The sequence below is a fragment of the Erithacus rubecula genome (genome assembly GCF_903797595.1).
Source record: "Erithacus rubecula genome assembly, chromosome: 3".
NCBI lineage: Eukaryota > Metazoa > Chordata > Aves > Passeriformes > Muscicapidae > Erithacus > Erithacus rubecula.
Genome location: NC_136689.1, coordinates 34,552,767 through 34,570,163, shown reverse-complemented (window position 1 = coordinate 34,570,163; position 17,397 = coordinate 34,552,767). Strand labels below are relative to the sequence as shown.

The 17,397-nt window shown below is 35.9% G+C and overlaps 1 protein-coding gene across 2 annotated transcripts in view; it reads right to left on the bottom strand.

Annotated features, from left to right (window-relative positions):
• The window catches only part of PLCL2 (phospholipase C like 2), a 102,414-nt gene that overhangs the window by 16,325 nt on the left and 68,692 nt on the right, over positions 1 to 17,397 (bottom strand). For both annotated transcript variants that reach the window (XR_013773518.1, XM_079299427.1), the window contains one exon: positions 6,674 to 6,749. Coding sequence is in view for 1 of the 2 variants with exons in the window: in XM_079299427.1 (XP_079155553.1) it covers positions 6,674 to 6,749 (76 nt within the window). In the remaining variant the exon portion in view is untranslated. The remainder of the gene's footprint in view (positions 1 to 6,673; positions 6,750 to 17,397) is intronic.

The following is a 17,397-nucleotide window of genomic DNA, read 5'->3' as shown; positions in this document are numbered from 1 at the left end:
GCTTACACAGCTGCTACTCTTGGCCACATCTTTGGAAGTGACAGCTTTAATTTTTTAGAGCATTAAATATGTTACTTAATATTTTTATTTTAGATTATATTCCTTAAATAGCCAGCTATTTCAGCCTCACAAACAATTTCCTCTTAAAATTGATTTTATCAGAAAAAGAGGTTGGGAAAAGAGTCTGGCTACCAGACCATATCAACAATAAATCAAATCCATCATGTTAGAGAAACAGTAGAAGTCACTATACTTGTAAATTCTCATATACTTTGCTTACAAAACACTCTTCACACAAAAATTTAAAATGAACCTTTATAAACTCATGCTTAGCATACCTCTGTATTTTCTAAAAGTCATTACTAACTGTAAACACAGAGTCTTAGCAGGAACAAAGATTAAATGCTGACGTACTTCCAAACACTTAGTCTCCACTGAAGACACTGAAAAAATGTTACACCATAACTAGAGAATCAGAATTTCTTGCCAGATTCAAAGAATATTTTGCTGCAGATTCAAGATGCTCAAGGCATTCAATATATTCAGATAACAACTTGACAAAAGAATACAGTACCTTAATTAGTTGTCCAGTATTTTTTAATTACTTCAACTTCTTTGGCACTGCACACTGTCTCTGTAGTAAGTGGAAAGGTTCCTCATACAGACATGTATGTATTGCCCCTACTTAGGTGGTTAAAAACCATTTTAGTGCCCAGTGCCCTATTATTTTTGAAAAATAGTAAAAAGAATTTGAAAGAACCTTCTTACTCCAATATCTCAAACAACAGTGGCATCACAGCCTGACAAGTACCATCCTTTCAGCATCCTTTCCTTTAGATTGGTATTTAGTCTTTCAATCCAGACTCACACAATCCCAAATGCAATCACAGGAATCCAGTTTTCCATATAAGAGACTTTCTTTAATGCTGGGGAGCCTCTGAGGACTTCAGATGCTCACTAAATTGTTTTAGAAACACCAATCCAGAAGAGATTCAAAGCAGTTGCAGTACCAAGCTTACACTGTATGAAGCTGCAAAGAGGCCACCTGTAACATCTATGCTACAACTTCATTACTTCCAAGGGTTAAGTAACCAGCTCTACCCTTCCAAACACTTTCAATAAAAATCCTATGTAAAATTACCCTTCTAAATACCAAAGCCAACAAAAAGAATATTAACTGACAAAACTCATAAAACCCACACCAACACTTTTTCTGTTTCTCCAAAACAGCGCCTCTACAAAATTCACAGAGAACCAGACTTTCACATACTAAAACAGTTGTTCTGGAAAACTGACTCATGGTATTCCATCCCCAGTGCACAGGAAAGTTCTTTCCACAAAGACACTCCTCTGTGAATACAGACTATATTGCTGAATGGGGGTCAAGTTCAGCCACTACATGTATGGGAATGAATTAAGACTGTCAATAAAGGGCAGAAACACAAGAGAGGTACAGAGGATTTTTTTCCACAGTTGATCTAAGTGCAACTCTTCACTTCCCCTCCTCCCCAGTAGAATGTGATTGCAAGAATATTCAAGGTAGAGAAGAGGAATAGGGAGTACATGCAATGCCAGTACAATCTCAGCTACTCTGGAGCTGTACCTGGAGAGGCTGAGTGGAGTTATTTGAGGAGAAATGACAAACAGGAAGAAAAAATGCAGAAAAAATAAGGAGTAGACAGAATACAGAAAGTTTAGAAACAAATAAAGGGAAAAACTTGAATATACCCTTTTTATTTCTTAAATATCAGCAAAAGCCTATTGTGCTAATAAAAATTGAAAAATTTGTTGTGACAAGTGTGGAGAAAGGAGTTAAAGCAATTTGATAATTGGCTTATTAAAACATGGGAACATAGAGAAAACAAGGAAGAACAGGTATCTCAAAAGCATGCAGACTACCTGAGAAGAGTCTCAAAGTACTCCTTTAGCCACTGCAGGTGACGTTGGAGTTTATGCAATGGTGATAAATATTACAGATTGCTTTCTTTTGACAGTGAACCTCATGGAAAAGTATAGTATCAAATATAGATCAGTATGGATCAAATTCTAAGATGTAACTTGAAGATCAGCATGTCCTACTGATGGCAGTCAAAAAATTCAAATATTCTCAGGTGCAAAGTTCAACAATAACAGCAGCATTCCTTCATTCCCTATTTACAAAACAGTAGTTTAAATGCAATAGCTTCTAGCCAAGAGTCAACACCTGTTGATGAGAGGCAGTATTTCAGAAGAAATGGATTAACAAGTTCTGATGAACTCCACAGTACTCAAACCATAAAAAACATAAATTCTCTTTCAAGGCAGGGATAACTGCAGAAATATTGGGAACCTAGACACTGCTTTTCACAGTTTAAATAAAAAACTCAATTGCCTACCTATATAACCAGTCAAAATTGTTTCTCAACAGTTAAGCATATAAATTTCTTTTACTCTTTCAGTGGATTATCTAATCTGTCAGAATATTACTTTTTCTCACATTTTATTTTAGTAAACGTGAGTCAAAAACCATATTAGAATACAAATAACCAGAACAAATATTTAAAAAAAAAAAAAATCTCAACAGCTCAGTAGAAGTGTCATTTTGCTGGAAAGCTTAAGCAGTAACAGTGGGAAAGTAAGAGTTCCAACTACTCAAACAAAATTTATTTTATCCCTTTAATTTTCAACTACCAGAAGTATTTGAAGTGTTTATATGGCCATCATCCTAGTATTTTTCTGCATGCAGCTCAGATTAACCTCTCTCCAACAGATACTGCATACTGTGTTTACCTTTAATGGCATCCAGAATGGCTGGATACTTCCTTTATTGAAACCATATCCTGCTACTGACGCTGCTGAAGGGCTGCTTTGAACTACATGTTAGAAAATACACTCCTTTTATGTCACTCATTACTTGCATTATTAAATAAAGTCAGTCATGATGGGATAAATAAGAGACTGCTCCAACAACTCAAAGAATCAAAGTATGAGGAAGAAAGAGAACAGATGGATAAAGGAAGAGTGGGGAGCACAAGGAAGCAACGAAAACTATTTTGGTTAAGGTGGTAGGAGGACATGTGTCAATCTAGCTATATTTGTGAGATTATTTAAAAAAAAAATTCAAAGGAAGTAGCCTGGTGGATGTTTACAGAGAGCCCTTGGGACAACATGATAGAAAGCATGACGAGGGCTGAAAATCCATCAGGCACTGGAAACTCTTGGTAACAAATGAGCAAACACAAGAAAAGTGAAAGCAGCTCTGTCCTGATGCACAATGAGGAAAAAAGTATAAAAATCCATCCAGGGACAGACATCATCAAAATGACAGCCAGGAAAATGACATGCACAAGGCAAAACTATGATGGTCAAATGCAGATAAAGGATAGTGGATTTGAGATCTCAGAAAATAAGAATCTGAACAAGAATTCTGGCTGCACTGATGCCTAGGGAAGGTTATGTCTATTAAGCCATATGGAAAGAAATATGTATGTTTTTTACGACTCTGAACTCATAAAAATTAATTCATCCTTAGTTTGAGCAAACAGTGCTGAAATACACATTTATACATCATATTAACACTAAACTGACACTACTAGAACTCTGTACAATACCTTCATTTTCTGAATTTAAACAGAAACCTCAGAGACCATTTCTTGCAGGTATTGTCAAGGTTATCTTTTCCCCTACACTCATAAATTTACCCTTACTGATTTTATATTTCCCAAGATTATAGAATCATAGAATGGTTTGGGGTTTGAAGGCACCTTAAAGACCATCTAGATCCAAACCCCCTGCACGCACACAAACACCTTCCACTACACCAGGTTGCTCAAAAATCCTCCAGTCATCTCTACATTTGATTAAGTTCAGTAGTTCTTTGCCACCAGCAGGCTATTTGGTAATTATTGCCCCCCATATTTTAATGCATATTTGGAATATTCTTCTGAGCCTCCACTGCTGAACACCAGAATGAATTCCTAAGTCATGGCTCTCTCTTTTAACCAAGGATGAGCTCAGGCAGTATTTGAATTATAAAGCAAAAAATGAAATGGAAAATTCAAAAGAGGAGTTCAGGAATTATGTGATTTGGGTATAAAGGAGGCTATAAATGGGGTAAGGTGACCTGGACATTCAAATTCTTTAGCAAAGATACAGAAGCATTTTAGGTCTCTAGGAGATTCAGTCAATGGACCAGGTTATCTACAAATTCTCTTTAGCACTTAGATCCTATTTTCTTGCAGCATCTTTAACTGGCTTAATAGCAACAAAATAAATGGCACTGCAGTCATCTTGAAGTTATGTGGATTTTTTTCTTAATTCTGAAAAGAGGAAAAGTACAATGAGAAGCAAAGCAATATCACATTCCTAGATCTTTTCATTATTCATGGATCTAAAATACTTTCAATAACTATTTAACTAAGAACTGAACGTGCTGAGCTGAAATTAATATGCTGATATGAAGAAAACAGAGAGTTTTTAAATATGGTTTAGCTTTAAAGAACCAAAATGAGGAGAGATGTTTATAGTTAAATTATCTCAGAGAATACTAACAGCAAAGAACCTGAATTCTGAAAATAGCCATCTTATTAATTGTGTCTTTGCTTATCCAAAAGGCTATCAACCAAGGAAACACTACTGCATTTATTTTCAAATGAGGTCTGAATTCTATAGGAGGCCAAAAGTCTTATTATTAAACTTAAGATAGAAAATAATTCAATAGAGTGAATCCACTTCATCTATTTGACAAAATTCTCTTACAAGCTTGGTTATGACAAAAAAAAAATTACTGCTTATTGGCAGCTTGTGTACTTCTTATTTTAGCAGCTTTTTCACTCTTTGAGCCACAAAGAAAACAAAAAAGCCCAGAGAAAGGCATGATTTTGCTTTCTCCTTATCAAGACACTACATAGGAAAATGTATAATATTTTACTCATAATTAGAGTAGCATCTACTGAGACCATGAGATCAATCAGCCATTAGATAATCTTCAAAACCCACTGATATTAAAAGGCAATACAGTTCAGCTCATTCATCTTAAAAATGCCTTGACCCTGCAGGGCTGAAGCTGCCCTAAATAGCAGGATCTATTACATAATCCATACTTAGGCTTATGTCACCATGCTGGAGGGTTCTCATTTGAAGGAGATCAAAATCTCCACTATTTAGCACAGGCTTTAAGTATTTAGCATTAGTAAACAAAGGATTGCTGGACCCAACTGTCCCCATTGTAAAACAAGGTGGTAAGACTCAAGAAAGTCAGACATATGGAAGTTTACAGGAATGCATATAAGCTACTAGAAAGCAATCTTTTCTGAAGAGCAACAATTCTAAAATACTGAAATTTAGGCAACTAGCTTTTTCCTTACCTCTAACCAAGGATCTAAACTGCTTAAGACCCTGGTGACACCAAAGTAAATAGGGCAACTTTAAATTTTCAGGCATTTTGAGAGTTCTATGGTTTGACTAAAGTTCACAATGTCTGAGGAGTATAGGCTGTGAATCAAGGGGAGACCTAGAAATTCTGAGTGGGTAAACCTTCCTTACTGCTGGTCTGAGATGAAAGTCACTGTTAATAGGAGAGAGTTTTTAAAGGAGGGCTGAGGTGTAAGAGTATTATCATTTTTTTGGGGGGGGGAAGGAACAAAACAAAGAGACTGGAATTTATAGGAGAGCAGAGAAGCAAATCAAAGAATAAAAGAAAATCATGGAAGATAATCAGAGCTGCAGGGTGCTGAATACCAGGTAGGTAAAAATATATTTGTATATAAAAGGCTTTTTGTTCCAATTGAGTTATGCAAATCATGGCTGTAAATGCTTTGGCTGAGTCTTTGGCAGCGTTCCTGTTTCTGATACAAAATGTGATGCATCACTTTGGTCAACTTTGTAACATGATTTATAAAACAGTTAAAAGGTCAAAAGCAAACAAGCATGTTTAAACAACAAGGTCAGACCTATCAAAACAAGCAGGAAACCTTCAAAACTCACTTGTGTCCAAATGAGAAAACTGTTACAAAATATCATGCTAAAAAGGGTCAGTTTGTGAAGGGGTCAAGAAGCAGTTATATCATCTGCTTCAAATATTTATCAGACCCTGGAAAGCTTTCAGAGAACTTGTGGGAACAACACAGAACCAGAGGGCATCCACCCAACAGATCCAGAGAAATTTAGGAATCAAACATTTGAACTACTGTCACATAATTATCAGAAGGCAATGTTCTTGAAAGGCTCTTGAAGGCATTGGGCTACCACAACAAAAGAAGAAAAGTTCTCACATAGAGAAAGAGGAGCAAATGGTTAAAAAAATTTCAGTGTGAAGAAAGATCATTCTCTTTGTTTCCTGTAATCTCATGTTTTCATTTGTGGAAATGATTATACCAACAAGCTACTGACCATGTATAAAACACCTGCAATTTCCAAATTCAAGATGTAATTCTATGAATCTTTGATTTCTATTATTTGAAATGTCTTTTTACTCCTACTGGATATGCCTAAATTACAGTAATCTCTTTGTTGTGTGTGAGGTTTTTTGTTGTTTGGTTGTTGTTTTTGGTTGTTTGGGTTTGGGTTTTTTTGCTAAAATTGGATACTGATTATAAGTATACGTAAGTATCCATATAAGTATTTGGAAAATAAAAATAAAAAAAACAACACAGTAAGTTCTGCATAATATTTTTTAAAAGCATCTTGTACTTACCTGCTTTCTGACACTGTACTATCTTCTCATATAAGCTATCTGTATTTTCTACCAGAATCCTGATGGTGTGAATCATCTGTAGAGAATATAAATTAAAATATACAGAATATCAGTAAAATTAAATTTTTACTTAAAAATTTTCATCTGCAAACGATGCTTAAAATTGAACTCAAATTGAAAAACTAATATTTATCATTAACATCATGAATACACTCATTTCCCTGGTCACAACAAGGCAGAGAAGTGCCCTAAACATAGCATAAAGGCAGAAAAATATGATTTTGGGCTGGGATACTGAAGCAAAATGTCTTCTCCACAGTTCACTGCCTATCAAAGCAACTAGAAATTATACAATCGAGCAATTGGCTTTTGATGGCCTGGGTGAGGTAATCTGGATGCAGTTTTCCTCTTCCTCACTCACTGCAGCATTCAGGATGATGATAACTCATGACCCAGTGCATCCTTTTCTCCTAGGCATCATTCCATGTCTTTTCCAGATTTTTTCCTCGACATTTTCCCTTCTGTGGCTTGACCTGCACATACGCATGAGACAATGCTTTATGCAGGAAAACAAATCACTTGAGGCTGGTAGAGGAGGATGAGAAAAATAAATTACTGCTTTAGCTGGTCTTTCTAAACAAAAAGCCTTTCAGGGAAGCCCAGCTGAATGCACAGCTACTAAGATGGAACTGTGCAGAATTTTCAGCCTAGGGCATGTACTGAGAAGCAACATCTTTGCTTCACACCTTACCCACTGAAGTCTCTGGTATCCACTCAAGCAGACAATTTTCTGTTCACTAAAACAATGACTAAACTTTTGACATGTTACTTATGTGGGTTTTCATGTGGAACTTGCTTTTCCTTAGGAGACCACAATTTGCTTTATGAGGAGGAACATTCCATGTTAGAGAGAAAAAAAAAGCTCAAGCCTTTCTAACACTCCTCCTCAGAGAAAAATTACTGTAAGAGGCATGACTTCCTCACACATATTAGAAGGAACCTTCCCCAGCTGAATGACCTTGAGGCTGTTTTTTTGAACATTGCTCCAGGTAAAGCAGAAATCAATTTTGAGAAGCAGGCAAGCAAGTCTCACATTTTTGATCATGACAAGTGTGCAAATGAGGAGGAAAAACACCTGCACAGACAAACTACTCTACAGGCTTCTATAACTGTCAGCTGCACAAAAATCTGATTTAAACAAATGACAAAGCATTTAAAAATAATTCTAGTTCTATTTCTATTATTTCAGTTTGAACCAATAAAGAAAAATGATGCAAATCCTGAAATTTTTAGTTCATGCCACACACAAAAAGCATGTGACTAAGCAACTTCAGAGTATATGTGGAGGTCATCATACTGGATAATTTAATTTAATTCTCACATCCCAATTAATCTCCATTTAAAGTAGCTGCTTGCCTCATTTATATTACGTCAGTTGTCAGGGTTGTTTTAAATAAAAGTAAATTATAATATATGAAGGAAAAATAGCTTGATCAGGTTGCTAAGCTGCAAGTGAAAAACTTTACCCCATTTTTAACTGGATTGTTCTTTGAATATAAATATCAATTTTCACTCAAGCAAAAACTACCTATAAATAGAACTATGCTGATTACTATTTAAGCGTAACAAATTGAAGACAATTTAAGTAAGAGAATATTATATTTCACCCACATAGGGAGCACTGCAAACTAACTATTCCTGCTTGGTCAAGAAAAAAGCCCCTTTCACTGTGTTTCATTATTCAGTCTCTAAAACAGAATTCACAAATTGAAGTAAGATCACTGTGAATTTGCTTGACAGGCAAGGATTTACCTGTTTCAATATGTATGTCACATAACACATTTGTTTCTGCAATGAACTTACATGGAGAGAACCAAAACACAGCTGATGTCAGCTGTATACTTCCAATAGCTGTTGCTATTTTGCTAACTAGCTGAAAGAAAATTGTAAAGCAGGATTTTTTGAACAGAAAATCACCTTGAAAAATGAATTGCTGAGCATTTCTGGAACGCTCATACACAATAAAAAGGACTAGAGAGGAATTCTTTATCAATGAGTCCTTTCACCTGAGCCCTGTTTTGACTGGAGTTCATAAAAAAAAGAGAACAACTGTGCTGCCTGATCAAGGTATGTGTTTTGAAGGAATTGTAAGAAATATTACAACTGCCCTACTCTGTTTTCCTGACCCCATGTGTACAATAACATAATTTCTAAGTAATCTCAGTTACGTTCTATTCCAGACACAGAACACATCTATCTGCTCTGCTTCCTTCATATGCACTACATGAACACCAGATAAATTAGAAGCAACGGAGAACAAGTTTCAGGTGATTAGAAAACTTACTCTGAGCCACTGCACGGATTTTCAGAAACAAGAGGATTCTAAGATGAATAAAAATGCTTATGTTACTGCTTTTTTAGCTTATTTTCTGTATTGACAAAACAAGAAAGTTTTACTAGTTCTGCAGATGAAAGGAAAAGAAACTTATCACTGTTTTAGTGCTCTTCCATCATGGTCAGGCTAACACTAAAGAATTCATAATAACATGCCAATTTCATATTTCACAGTTACAGTATGGAAAGCTGCTAAATACCCTCAGAACAAAAGGAATGCCCTCTTTGCAACTTCTGAAGAAATATGGCAATGCTTTTCATGTGGTACAAATAATTCTAATATCCACTTTTATATTATCAAGACCAGTAACAGTTACTTTCATTATCTTTGGTCTCTAAAATATATACAAAGCTGTATTTAAGATGAACAGCAGAACAGAACTGAGCTAGCAATAATTTAGGAGTTGACTGCCACAACCATTCAATCAGTATTATGGAACACCCTAATTTTCCAATGTCCTTCCCTAAGAAAATAATGGAGCAGTATGTTGTGTGCATGAGTAGGTGTCACCTTCCAGTTGTGCTTGATTAATAAAGTATTAGTTCATTATAATTTTATTCTTACATTGCTCTTCACCACACAGTCACTTTTAGACTTTTAGTGCGTATTCAGCTATTACTCTTACAGAGTGTTTGAACATATGAATTCTTTCTAGTGTTCAAGCCAAAATTATAACCTCATGAAAACACTCACGTAGACATTCACAGAGACTGAAAGACTTTCACTAGACACAGCATATGGAACAACTATGTATAAATGGCTGTATTTAAACAGAAAATCAGCCTAATCCAAATGATACTGATATGTATATGTGTGATTGATATAAAAGTGAAATAGAAAATGATGAGCAAGCAGGAGCTTCAGTGTGAAAAACAGGATGTCTGCAACAGAGTAAGACAGAAATCTCAAGGCAAATTGGTGATAGAAATTGAGGAGAAAGACCAGCTAGAATCTGTTCTACACTAAACTAGTCTATATTGAACAAGCCAATCAATAAGCAGGTATTTTCTAACCACATTCAACTTCGAGAATATTGTCAGTGACAAATCTGGAAAGAGAAATGGAAACAAATGTAACAGAGAACAACCAGATGATTACCACCTGATCATTAAAAATGTATTGTAAATGCCCACACATATTCAAGAAAATAACACATAACAAGAAAATTACATGTAGTTTAGCACGCTATATTTTTCTAGCAAGTCTTTTACAATACTGATTCACATTTCTAACCTATGTCACTTTTTTTTCTCGAAGCAAAGATTCAAAATATTGAAAAATGTATTTTAAATCTAAAATTTAATAGATATAATGCTGAAGTTGCTTCAATTCTCCTTTCAGCTCCTACCTTACCACCACATCCCAATCTTACAATGACCTGAATTTCTCAGGTACTCATTACAGACTGGACTATCCTACTTTTTTTGTTGGTCAATGGAAAATGGGAAATGCAGAATGGTATACTTTATGTGCCTTGAAGTCATCACAGTTTTACAGAGGCCAAGCTGACAGTTTGATCTATTGGTTAGATTTTTTCAAACTCTATTGCTTAAATCATGCAAGCATTTTACCTATCATTCTAACAAATCGACAAATGTCAATAAATATATATTTAATTAAATTATTATTAAGAAACAAAAACTAAATGATTAGTCTATAATTTCAATGAGGATTCAAGACATGTATTATTATATATATTGTTCCTACCTTAAAAAGCTAGTGATGGTTAGAAATCACAATTGTTGCTTCAAACTGGTGGAATTGCATTGCTAATAGTTCATCACTTAAGTGATGCAGTTCTTACAAACCAAATTAAAGAGTCATGTACTGAATAAAATCTATCCTCCTTCTCAGCAAAGCAGAACCTTCTCATTAAGATGGTTACTTAAATTTAAATATAACAATGTCTAGACTACCCTTTTAAATAATTTTTAATCTTTCAAAGTCTGTTGTTTGATTTGTTGTTTTATGAAAGAATTAAGTGCTATGAACTCTCACCATGTAGGTCAATGCAAGTGCTCACATGTGTGTACACATGTATGTATTTGAAGCCATTTATTTAATTTCAGCTGGATTTGAACAAGATCTATTTCTACTAGGCTCACACAGACAGGTCTTCTGGTAGAAGATAAAACATTCTGTTTATGCCCTCAGTTTGTGGAAAATATGTAACTGAACTCAACAGTAAATATTTTAAATATCACATTTAACATAGGCCTCGGGAAAGAAATCTTTCAAAAACCCCCTGGATTTATCCAATCCTCTGCATGTGGAACTGGTTGGTTGCACACAGGGAGACATCAGCTGCATTTTTAAATGGAAAAATCAACCAATTATAAACTGTGTCTAGCTGATGAAACTCAGTGAGAGAACACCTTCACTGACAGAATTGCAACACCAAGGATGAACATTATTTTTAGCAAGAAAAGCACACCATACATTTAAATTTCAAAATCTGTAAATGTGTTGCCAATACTGTTAGACCTACATTCCAAAAGCAAAACTGAAACCATACTTACAGTAGGTATAAATCAAATTTTCATTAAAATGATGCTCACATTCTACTTTCATCCAAACCTCTGCATATTAGATATATTTCTGAAAATACAAACTATAGAAACTACATTTCTGATAGATGTATGTATCTTTAGTATTCAGAAGCCAAATTGGAGCTCTTAACAGCAGTAATAAACATATAATTTGCATCTTCCAGACATTTCATTAAGCCCAGGATGGTACAAATAGCACCAATAGCAAAGAGCACTTCACAAAAGTAGGAAACCAAAAAGAGGATATCCCAAACTGCTAGTAGCATCTGCATCACTTCAAAAGATGTGTTACACAGTGAGGAACAGAAGCTGCTACCATTCCCCCAAGCAAGGAAAGGAACTCTGGTAGGGACTCCTTATCAACTCTTTGCCTTCAAGAACCATTACAGGTACCAGGAACTCAAACAAAACATGGTCAGCTCTAATTGAATGTCTGCATAAATTGTATCCAAGCAGTCCAATATTCAGTGTCAGTGCAGCAGAAGGCATCTTTGTTATGGCACTGGAACAAGCAGAAGTAGTATTCCCAGTCCTTTCAGTGGCAGCTGCCATGGTCAGCTTGCTCTGCAGCAGCATAGGGAGTTGTTTTAAACTGTATGTGCTGCCTTTTATTTTCACTGGAGAAGAATGGTGCTATAGCAAATAAGAAAGGAAACTACTGTAAAATCAGACTGCAAACCTCACAACTCAAATTAATTGTTCTAACAGTGTGGTCACCACACTGAAAGAATTCTGAAACATCCAGCTTCTAATAGGACCACCATAAACAACACCATCAATTTCTACTAAGAAGAAAACATCCAAAGCTTTCCTCTGCTCTGCCAAGACTAGCACCTTCTTGTAGAAGGTGCCAGGATGGCTAAGCCTGATTTCCCTTTTGCAAACCCATGCTGAGTTTTTCCAGTCTCTTTCTTGTGAGGCCACAGTTGGAGCATTCATCCCATGGTTTCCCAGTACAATAAATATATGGACTACTGTGCAGCACAAAGCTGAGATTTAAAGAACTGGAGCATCTTTTATATGAGAGGCTGAGAGGGCTGGGACTGGCCAGCCTGGAGCAGAGAAGGCTCAGGGGGAGTCTTGGGTGGTCAAACACTGGAAGAGGTTTCTCAGATTGGCTGTGGAGTCTCCACCCTTGGTGATATTAAACAGCAGCTCAACACAGCCCTGGGCAACCTGCTCTGTCTGATCCTGCTTTGAGCAAGAGGCTGGGGTTAGATGATCTCCAGAGGTTCCTTCCAACTTAAATGACTCTATGTAAAAAAGAAATTTAGTAAAGTTGACATCTCCAGTCAAATGAAGCTGTATGGCTCATAACAACAATCAATAATAACTTCATTATAGATAAAAATCAGGTGTGGTTTAGCATAGAAAGTTCAAAGCTCTATAAACAAAAGCTGAATCTTTCTCTTGTATTTCTCCAAATACAATCCAAAGTACCAAGGTAACAAAATTAAGCTCCTAACTGCTACTTCTCTATACACAGAGGACTCATCATGTCAAACCAAATTTCCTCCAAAGCAGTAAGTTTTTAGCAAATTTATTGTCTAAATTAGAAAATATTTCTTCAACTATGCAAGAAAATAAGTTTAGCACAGAAGCACAGAGTCATTGAAGTTAGAAGGGACCTCAGGAGGTCATCTGGTCCAAATTCCCTTGCTCATGCAGGGCCACTTAGCATGGCTGGCTGCCCAGGGCCATGTCCAGATGGCTTTTGAGTATCTCCACAGCTGGAGACTCCACAATCTCTCTGGGCAACCTGTTTCCATGTTCAGACAACCTTACAATCAAAAAGTGTTACCTGATTTTCTGACAGAGTCTCCTGTTTTTCTTTTCATGCCTTTTCTCCTGTCACCAATGAAAACAGCCCTCCTCTGTCCTCTTTGCACCTCTACTCAAGCATTTATATACATTGATGAGATCCCCCTCAGACTTCTTTTGTCCAGATTAAACACTCCCAGCTCTCTCAGCCTTTCTGGAGGAGAGATGCTCCAACACCTTAGTGGCCCTTTGTTTGACTCTTCAGCACATCCATGCCTCCCTTGGGGAACCCAGGACCAGACACAGCACTGCAGGTGTGCCCTCAGCAGCACTGAATAGAGGGCAAGGATCACCTCCCTCAAGCACAACTTGTGCTAGGAAATAATCAAGTATTATGTTTCTCTTTAGACTTTGAACCACTGTGCTCTTCCCCCCACACCCCCCCCCAAAAAAATGCAGATGAAATTTCCATTATGCTTACTGAATTCACTGGCTCGTGATGACAAAAATATAATGCTGTACCTAACAGTGGCAGTTTATCCATTTAAGTGGAAAAAACATGGGAACAGACTCATGGTTTAGCTTTTTCAGCCTACCTTTCCTCTCTCAACTCTTTTTGAAATGTTTTATATTCCAAAAACACATACATGGAAAATGTTTTTCCTTCTCAGAAAGAAGCAAGACAAGATTATGCCATAATACATCGGAGGATCAAAAGATATGAATCCACTTACCAAAACTAATTATTGCAGGCCTGAGAAAAAAATAGGACATAATCTGTTCCTACTTCTGCAGTATTAATTAATTTCCCCCAGTTCAAGAAAATTTACCAAAGGAATGACTGCTCCACAAGTTCTCCATTAAAGAGACTTCTATTTGTTCTTGATTTCTCATGAGTCAGGTATATGAGAAAGACTAGGTTGAAGACAGAGTAAATATATTAAACAGCAGCTCTCTTCCAAACTATGCATCTGAGGACAATAAACACTTTTAAATCCAACAGTCACTTCTTTTCACTTTCTGATAATCTGGTTGTTGTAGCAAAATGATTTTCATAATTTTAGAACTAAAGCTGATAGAATGAAAAACCATGTCAAAAGTGGACAATAAGTAAGGACATGTATATGCAATGAAAATACCCTCTATTTGTATAGGAAGCCAAAAGCTATAATCTGTGTGAAAAAATTAATAGGTAGTTAATAGGTTATTTCTTAAATGAGAACTATCAGTAGCAGTCTAATAGCCATATTTTTTTTTCACACAGATGGCATCAAAAAGACAAACACTAAATTTAAAATTTATTGAGAAAGAGAACTGCTGTTGGAAATATGGAATACATATGAGAAGTTGCTATGCATCTGATCTATTTTTATGCTCTTCCATAAACATTTCATTGGACTACATTAAGATAGAACAGAAAGCTACACAATCTCCTCTTTCTAAGTAGCCATATTATTTTATGCTCTTATGAATACTGAGTCAGCCATTAGGCATAATGGGATTAGTGAGAGGATACAAAAAGCTTCACTGTTCATGCTCTCAACAAGAAATGCAGAAATCTTGACTTCACAGAAGCATTAAATTGTCATTATTAGAGCTTTTCAATCAATGCAAAACAGCTCATACTTTACAACATTTGGCAGTGGAGTCTTGAGTATCCAAAATTAGACATTTGCTTTGTGGACTGAAAAAGCCCAGCATAAGCTAAGGTTATCATCTGCAGCTCTGTTTTTGGAAGCATAATTACAACCTTCATGTTGTTATAAAACAGGAAAATAAAAAATTATAATAAGCAGCACAACTCTGTCTGAAGAAACTGTCCAAGCTATTCACTATATTTTCCATGAATGCTTTGTTTTCAGTCTTTGTGACAGACTAACAGCTACACAATCAGTAACTATTTGAATTCATCTCAAAAACCAGGATCTACAATTACTATAATTTATTAAACATGGCAAAAACCATTACCTGAGCTATTTGCAATATTAAATTGCAATGAATTATGTATGTTTTCCCTTAGATCTCTAACCACCAAACTATATCCATTTATTTCTTAAATGAAGACAGTTCTATTCTGCAGAGACTGATAATGAAAGTAAGCAATACTGTAGAAAGCCAGAGGCAATCATGGAAACAGTGAGACACTGTGTGTTATCACAATTTAAATACTGCATTTGTGTTGCCAACTCTGAAATTTACTGTTTTAACACTTGTTATAACAATCTACCACTAAGATTGAGAAAGTTGTTGAAAGTCTAAGCAGCTACATACCTCACACCTCGATGATCTTTGCAAATCTGGGGGCAGCATTAATTCACACAGCTTCCAGAGTGCTTAGCTACTTTAGCTAGATTAAAGTTGCAGGAGCTATACCTACTATCTCTAATCCATTTACTGGAAAAACACACCCTTAATGCAAAAATCAACACAGGCAAGTGTCTTTAAAAGTTCTTTTCCTGCTGGAGCACCAGGTTAAGTTCAACATTCACTTTAGCTATCTAGAAAACCTCTAACAACTTTAAAAGTCTAAAAGTTTAAAAGTCTTTAAAAGTCTAAAAATTTTAAAAGTCTAAAAATTTAAAAGTCTAAAAATGCTCAAATATGAGCATTTGAAAGGAAACTTTGTCAGACGCTTTGGAAATCTAACCAAACTGATCTGTTGTGTCTATATGCTTTTTGACATCAAAGAACTCCAAGGGATTAATGAGCCCTTCATTTTATAAATGCAGTATTGACTCTTCCCCAATATGACACATTTCTCCATGTTTCCTCTAATTTTCTTCTTCAAAACAGTTTCTACCCATTTTCACAGTACAGATGTCAGCCTGTCTGATCTGTAATTTCATCATCTTCCCTGGAAATCTCTTAAAACACTGGTACCACACTCACAACTTTGATAGTCAGTTTCAAGTGAGAGCATACACACAACAATTAGCAGTTTCGATACATCAACTATTGAGATCTTTCAGAACTCTAAAATGAGTATCATCTTTTTCTGGTGTATTATTTTCCCAGTCTTTTGCCTTTCATATGTAACATCTTTTGTCAGCATTTCACTTACAGGTAAATTCTCCAATCAGTTTTTCATAAAGAAGTTTTTCATGTGAAACCACAATCTCTACAGGTATATGGATGCAAAAACTAATTTAGTATTGCAGCTTTGCCTCTTTAGCTGGGGTTTTCTTTTAGCATTGATCAGCTAGTGATCATACATAACCTTTGACTGACTTCTGTTTCTGCTTTTTCAGAAAAGAGGTTGCTGTTATTTTTAAGACTGTGCAGATAATTTTTTAACTCTTCACAGTCAGTTTCTTCAGTTTCTTATTCAACCATGGCAGGGTTAAATATGGATGCTGTCTTCCCCATCTGCACACAACTTCAGCTATTTGGAATACACCTTTTCATCAGAACATCCTCCATTTTGTTCTCCCCACGCATTTTTTGATAAGTGGCACATACTTACTTCAAACTCCCCAGGTGGTATCTTTAGTGTCTCTGATGTCTGTTCTTTTCATTACTTCTTTTATCTTTTTGTTTTGCTTTATGTAGTTATGCTCTCAAGTACAAAAGCAAGGAATAATAGCTTTTCAACCTTCTGTGTAAAGCATTAAGTTCTCTTCTTCATAAGCAAAATAATGCTAAGGGGTAAATTATAACGAGGCACCCATGGAGCTTGACTTCAAAGTCAAGGGCTCAAGAACAACATGCTCAGAACACAGCTTTCATGGTCTATGCCAGTCACATACTCCTCAGGAAAGGTACTGCATGGACATATCTGAATTTTCTTCAAGTGCACAATTCAAGTGGTGAGCAGATGTTATCGTGTGATTTAAAACCATGTGAGATCCAAAGACTGAGTTCTACTATAGGAGATTTGATGACATTGAACTCAGCCTCTTCTGACACAATCAGAAACTGAATATTTAGGCCTGTGCACGAGTTGAAGCAGCATATTCACCCAGTTTAAGGGGTGAATTAACAGCACTGGATCCAGTATTTTTTGGGTGCCCCAGAGGTTT